Raw genomic sequence first — 7,500 nt, forward strand, 5'->3', positions numbered from 1 at the left:
CAGACAGCCCATGCTGTCTGCCAGCTTAGTTCATATTTCGCGCCACTCAGGTGCTGCCCTCTGTAGCCAGGCCTCTAGGTAGGCACGCCAGCCTGCTGGCCCATGCCTCTCTCTCACTCACACAGCGGCCTAGCAGCAAGTCACAAGGCCTCCCAGCTCTCTCTCGTGGGATGGCCCTGCCCGGGCCATGGGCACAACACAAGCCTGTGTACCCACCACGACATTAACAATAAACGAAGAAGCCTCCGAAGAAGTTTATCATTAACCACCCGCTTACAGTACCTACCAAACAAACCCATTATAAATGGTGACAGCGGTGCTCGCAGCAGTTGTGTTTGCCTGGAGAGAGGGAGGAAGAGGTATGAAGTCATCTTCACTTCATCACCCTACACAAGAAGCATCCGTCTCTCAACGAGTTATCCTGATGTCGTGTCTGCACGTTTGAGCATCCAGACACAGGTACAAGCAGGATCCAGGCCGAAATTTGCCGAAATTCTCCGAGAATTGTAAGTGGCGTCACAGTGACCCCACGCTACAGTGACTCCACGCTACAGTGTCCCACGCTGTTTCTCAAGTCACGTGTTCAGCGTCACTTGTATGCTGCTGTTGTTATTAAGCTCAGCACAGCTGTTTCAGCAAGCCAGAGGTGAGTTTTGTGGTGATTTCTGCGTCCAGTGTGAGTTTCTCCACGTGTTTGTGGGTGGAGGAGGAGGAGGAATGGCCAGATGCTCCCCTGCCATACACTCACCCACGCTCCTCGCCACCACACTACCATACACTCACCACTGCCCACTCCCTCTGCTGTGTTTTCTGCTGTTTTCCATGTGAATTCATTGCCAGAGCTGTGTATCCGAGTGCCCGAGGCCACTCGAAGCTACGTGGATCAGCATGCCACGTAGATCACGACACCAAGTGGATCACGACGCCACGTGGGTGTGGGCGATGTCACGTAGATCTACCAGCCACGTGAGTTACCAGATGTCCCTGGCCACATGCTGTGGTCTGCTGCCCGCATCACATTGACGTCACCCACGATGCTGCCCGACTTCATGACGTCACGATGTCTGCCTGACGTTACCTCGAGATGTCTGCTGACGTCACCTTGAGATGTCTGCTGACGTCACCTCGAGATGTCTGCTGACGTCACCTCGAGATGTCTGCTGACGTCACCTTGAGATGTCTGCTGACGTCACCTCGCGACATCACGCCTGACATCACATGATGTCACATCGAGTGTTTCTAGTAATTATTTTAGTATTGTCGAGAAGATTGAGAGAAAATATATGTCGTGTGTTAATTAATTCCTCTCAGTCAGTGTTCTCTCATGTTGTACCGCGGTGTGTTTTTAAAGTTTCCGTGTGTCCAGTGAGGTCTGAGCCAGACCTGAGTAGCACCACTGTGCTAAGTCACCCGTGTGACCAGTGTGTTTGACAGCTGATTACTCAGCCCTGAGCGTATGAGCCCTCTTGTACAGAAAGCTTTTATGCTCGTCGCTCGTGATGTTCTGCAGAATCGTACCTGCTACGATTCCCATCGAGATTTGTTTCACTTCACCTCCAGACCTTCAGAGTGCAGTTATATGTAGAGAAACAAGTCTGGGGACGCTTAGACTAATTTCTGCTATAACTCCAACTGTCGAGAGATGATACTCGTCAAGCCGCAGTCAGGCCTGTCGGCAGGCGCTGTGTCAGCCTCGTGTCACAAGCTTCAGTGAGCAGCCTGCACATAGAAGATGTCACTTTGACTGCTAGCTCTCTTACTGCAGTCTGGTGTATGATGTTACGACTCCCAGATATTTCGCCCAGTCGTCTCTGCCACGACTCGCTCCACAACTCGCTCCACGCTCGCCGGCAGTGACAGCCCAGCGACAGTACCAGTCGAGAAGTGTCCTCCTGAGTCGCTTGCCAGAAGTCCTGCCCAGTTGCCGAGTTTTGTCGACGCCTCACTCGAGGGCACCAGCATGTTGTGCCCCAGGTTGAGTGAAACCTGCAGTGACTCCTACAATGTCTGCTTCACCATTCCAGAGGAGACTGTACCCTGTTACGTCACAGCTCAGCCGCAGCGATGTCTCCCGTGTTGCAGTATCTGTCCAGATGCAGGAAGGGGTGCAGTGATGCACTTCGATGCTCACTGCCTATGAACACGATGTTTAGCACACCCCACATGTTTTTTCTTCCCTCCCTGTAGGAAGTTTTTTTTCTCCATGTCCATATGTATATATATGTTTTTATTTTGTGTTCTGTGCCCTGTTCCTACGAGAGAGAGACACCGAGTTTCTTTTACCACCAGTATTGTCGCGTCGGGACGACGCGCGGTAGGTGGCCGAGTGTATGTAGACAGCCTGTACTGTCTGCACAGACAGCCCATGCTGTCTGCCAGCTTAGTTCATATTTCGCGCCACTCAGGTGCTGCCCTCTGTAGCCAGGCCTCTAGGTAGGCACGCCAGCCTGCCGGCCCATGCCTCTCTCTCACTCACACAGCGGCCTAGCAGCAAGTCACAAGGCCTCCCAGCTCTCTCTCGTGGGATGGCCCTGCCCAGGCCATGGGCACAACACAAGCCTGTGTACAGACCACGACATTAACAATAAACGAAGAAGCCTCCGAAGAAGTTTATCATTAACCACCCCCACAACAAACACTCCACCAAACTAACAACACCAACAACAACACCAGCTACACCACCACTGATAACTACCCACAACAAACACTCCACCAAACTAACAACACCCACCAATCCTCTCGTCACACGTCATACATAAATTTATATACTCAACCAAGAAAAATATCTCCAGTAGAAGGTAATAAAGAGAGAGGCTTCCCTCACAACACTTTATTTTATTAAAGTTTTTTATTCGTCACTAACAAATACAGTAATAAAAATTCTTCAAACACAAGCCACCTGTGTTTAACAAATACTTAAAGTTAACATTTATTAACAATACATTAACAAAAACGTGCTTTCTCAATGTGTTAATTTTGCAGTACTCAGAGTTAACAAGGGAAAGGAATACATACACACACACACACATATATATATATATATATATATATATATATATATATATATATATATATATATATATATATATATATATATATATATATATATATATATATACATATACATATATATATGTATGTGTGTGTGTATGTGTGTGTGTGTGTGTGTGTGTGTGTGTGTGTGTGTGTGTGTGTGTGTTTGCCGAGCCTAAGTTCTTCAGATGTTCTATTTAGCTCATAAAAATGTGCTTAAAAATAATGACAATAATAATAATAATAATAATAATAATAATAATAATAATAATAATAAAACAATAATAAGCTTAGGCTTTAGCTGCGGGTGCGGCCTTAGCGGCCTCCTCCTTAGCTTTAGCTGCGGCTGCCTCAGCTTCCTTCTGCTTGGTGAGGGCAGCGTTGAGCTGGTTCTGCAGGTCTGCCTTCGCTGCCTCAGCAGCGGCTGCCTTCTTTGTGGCCTCGTCCAGCTTGGGTTTCATATCAGCTACCTCCTTATTCAGGGCGTCAACCTGCTTTTTCTTCTCCTGTCAACGACGGCAGATGATGGTGTTATTGATGGTGTTATTTATGATATTGATGATGTTATTGATGATGTTATTGATGATGTTATTGATGATGTTATTGATGTTATTGATGATGTTATTGATGATGTTATTGATGATGTTATTGATGTTATTGATGATGTTATTGATGGTGTTGATGATGTTATTGAAGATGTTATTGATGTTATTGATGATGTCATTGATGTTATTGATGATGTTATTCATGATGTTACTGATGCAGGGGTCGAGTCACAGGTCCGGTGTGTGTGCGTGTGTGTGTGTGTGTGTGTGTGTGTGTGTGTGTGTGTGTGTGTGTATGCGTGTACGTGTGCGTGTGCCTGTGTGTGTGTGTATGTGTGTATGTGTGTGCGTGTATGCGTGTGCGTGTGTGTGTGTGTGTGTGTACTCACCTATTTGTACTCACCTATTTGTGGTTGCAGGGGTCGAGTCACAGCTCCTGGCCCCGCCTCTTCACTGATTGCTACTAGGTCCTCTCTCTCCCTGCTCCATGAGCTTTATCATACCTCGCCTTAAAACTATGTATGGTTCCCGCCTCCACTACGTCACTTTCTAGACTATTCCACGACTTGACTACTCTATGACTGAAGAAATACTTCCTAACATCCCTTTGATTCATCTGAGTCTTCAACTTCCAATTGTGACCTCTTGTGTATGTGTCCCATCTCTGGAACATCCTGTCTTTGTCCACCGTGTCTATTCTGCGCAGTATTTTATATGTCATTATCATGTCTCCCCTGACCCTCCTGGCCTCCAGTGTCGTCAGGCCTATTTCCCTCAACCTTTCTTCGTACGACAATCCCCGTAGCTCTGGGACTAGTCTTGTTGCAAACCTTTGCACTTTCTCTAATTTCTTGACGTGCTTGACTAGGTGTGGATTCCAAACTGGTGCTGCATACTCCAGTATGGGCCTGACGTAAATGGTATACAGTGTCTTGAACGACTCCTTATTGAGGTATCGGAACGCTATCCGTAGGTTTGCCAGGCGCCCGTATGCTGCAGCAGTTATCTGATTTATGTGCGCCTCAGGAGATATGCTCGGTGTTATACTCACCCCCAGATCTTTTTCCTTGAGTGAGGTTTGCAGTCTTTGGCCATCTAAACTATATTGTGTCTGCGGTCTTCTTTGCCCTTCCCCAATCTTCATGACTTTGCATTTGGCAGGGTTAAACTCAAGGAGCCAGTTTCTGGACCAGGCTTGTAGCCTGTCCAGGTCTCTTTGTAGTCCTGCCTGATCCTCATCCGATTTGATTCTTCTCATTAACTTCACATCATCTGCAAACAAGGACACTTCTGAGTCTATCCCTTCCGTTATGTCGTTCACATATACCAAGAACAGCACAGGTCCTAGGACTGACCCCTGTGGAACCCCGCTTGTCACAAGCGCCCACTCTGACACCTCGTCACGTACCATGACTCGTTGTTGCCTCCCTGTCAGGTATTCTCTGATCCATTGCAGTGCCTTTCCTGTTATGTGTGCCTGATCTTCTAGCTTTTTCAGTAACCTCTTGTGAGGAACTGTGTCGAAGGCCTTTTTGCAGTCCAAAAAATGCAGTCGATCCACCCCTCTCTCTCTTGTCTTACTTCTGTCACCTTGTCATAAAACTCTAGTAGGTTTGTGACACAGGATTTTCCTTCCCTGAAACCATGCTGGTTGTCAATTATACACTTGTTTCTTTCCAGGTGCTCCACCACTCTCCTCCTGATGATCTTCTCCATGACCTTGCATACTATACACGTTAGTGATACAGGTCTGTAGTTTAGTGCCTCATGTCTGTCTCCCTTTTTAAAAATTGGGACTACATTTGCCATCTTCCATACCTCAGGGAGTTGCCCAGTTTCAAATGATGTGTTGAAGATCTTTGTTAATGGCACACACAATATCTCTGCTCCCTCTTTAAGGACCCACGGAGAGATGTTGTCTGGTCCCACCGCCTTTGAGGTGTCAAGTTCGCATAGCAGCTTCTTCACTTCCTCCTTGGTTATATGTACCTCATCCAGCACTTGCTGGTGTACCCCCCTGTTCTGATTTCCTGGAGTCCTACTGGTTTCTACTGTAAATACTTCTTTAAATCTCGTGTTGAGCTCCTGACATACCTCTCGGTCGTTTCTTGTGAATTCCCCATCACCCTTCCTCAGTCTGATTACCTGGTCCTTGACTGTTGTTTTCCTCCTGATGTGGCTGTACAACAGCTTCGGGTCAGTCTTGACTTTCGATGCTATGTCATTTTCATATTGTCGCTGAGCCTCCCTTCTTATCTGTGCATATTCATTTCTGGCTCTTCGGCTAATCTCTTTATTTTCCTGAGTTCTCTGTCTTCTGTACCTTTTCCATTCTCTAGTACACCTAGTTTTTGCCTCCCTACACCTTTGGGTGAACCAAGGACTCGTTCTGTTCTTCCCATTATTTCTGTTTCCCTTGGGAACAAACCTCTCCTCTGCCTCCTTGCATTTTGTTGCTACATAGTCCATCATTTCTTGTACTGGTTTTCCTGTCAGTTCCCTCTCCCACTGAATGTTTTGAAGGAAGTTCCTCATGCCTGAGTAGTTCCCCCTTTTGTAGTTTGGTTTTTCCCACCCTATTCCTGCTACTCTCTCCACTTGGAGCTCAACTATGTAGTCGAAGCACAGAACCACATGATCACTAGCTCCCAGGGGCCTTTCATACAAGATATCCTCGATGTCTGAACTACTCAAGGTGAATACAAGGTCCAGTCTTGCTGGTTCATCTTCTCCTCTCTCTCTGGTAGTGTCTCTAACATGTTGATGCATGAGGTTTTCCAGTACTACATCCATCATCTTGGCTCTCCATGTTTCGGAACCCCCATGGGGCTCCAGGTTTTCCCAGTCAATCTCCTTGTGATTGAAATCACCCATAACTAGTAACTTTGCTCCCCCCACATGTGCTCTCCTGGCCACCTCGGCTAGTGTGTCGACCATGGCTCTGTTGCTCTCATCGTATTCTTCTCTTGGTCTCCTGCAGTTCTGTGGTGGGTTGTACATTACTGCAATTATCACCTTATGTCCCTCAGACTGGATTGTTCCTACTAAGTAGTCCCTTTCACCCGTGCCATCCATTCCTTCCATTTTCTCAAAACCCCACTGGCTTTTAATGAGCAGTGCAACTCCTCCTCCCCCTCTCCTCCCTCTGTCTTTCCTGAGGATTTGATATCCGGGTGGAAAGATTGAATCTGTTATTATTCTGGTGAGTTTTGTTTCTGTGAGTGCTATTATGTCTGGGGATGTCTCCTTGATTCTTTCATGCCACTCCTCATACTTATTTGTTATTCCATATTCATTTGTATACCATACCTTCAACTTCTTTTCTAAGACTGTGGTCTGGGAGGTGTATTGGGGTTGGGAAAGTGGGAGACCTGATAAGGAACTATGGGTGGTTGCTGTGGGGGTGGAGTTTGTAATGTAGTGGGTGGGGGCATTGGATATGACATGGGTGTTTTGGTTTAGAGTGTTTGGCTGCACTGGGGTTGACCTGGTTGGGAGGCTTCTATAGGAAGCTGTGAGGGAGGTTGTATTTGATCTTCCTGTGTCTGGGATCTCCTGTCTGTCTTCTCCATCCCCTCTCTTTCCTCCTTTCGCCTTTGTATCATCTCTCTCAGTTTCCGCTTTTCGTCTTGTGTTCTGTTGCGGTCGAGATACACCTTCCTGTATGCCGGCATGTCCCTTAATCGTGCTTTCTCCCACAGTATCCTGTTCCGAGTCGATTCTGCCTTGAAGGTCACTTTCACTGGCCGGGTTCTTTTTTTTACAAACCCCCCTATTCTCCGAAAATTTTCCAGCTGGGTCATGTCGTCTTCTCCGATTACTTTCATGATGCTTTCAATTGCTTTTTTTTCCCCTTGTTTTCTTGCTTCATATGTTTCCCCTTCAACTTCCTGTAGCCCATACACAAAGACTGACCTCACCC

The 7,500-nt window shown here is 46.8% G+C and overlaps 2 protein-coding genes across 4 annotated transcripts in view; both read right to left on the reverse strand.

Moving 5' to 3' along the window:
- Positions 1-7,500, reverse strand: part of LOC128705498 (aminoacylase-1B-like) — a 262,798-nt gene that overhangs the window by 87,154 nt on the left and 168,144 nt on the right. The gene's annotated exons all lie outside the window — the stretch shown is intronic.
- Positions 2,816-7,500, reverse strand: part of LOC128697349 (tol-Pal system protein TolA-like) — a 22,826-nt gene continuing 18,141 nt past the window's right edge. For all 3 annotated transcript variants that reach the window (XM_070094084.1, XM_070094083.1, XM_070094085.1), the window contains one exon: positions 2,816-3,539. In XM_070094084.1, the coding sequence (XP_069950185.1) occupies positions 3,324-3,539 (216 nt within the window). In that variant the 3' untranslated portion in view covers positions 2,816-3,323. The remainder of the gene's footprint in view (positions 3,540-7,500) is intronic.

The sequence above is a fragment of the Cherax quadricarinatus genome, chromosome 44 (genome assembly GCF_038502225.1).
Source record: "Cherax quadricarinatus isolate ZL_2023a chromosome 44, ASM3850222v1, whole genome shotgun sequence".
NCBI lineage: Eukaryota > Metazoa > Arthropoda > Malacostraca > Decapoda > Parastacidae > Cherax > Cherax quadricarinatus.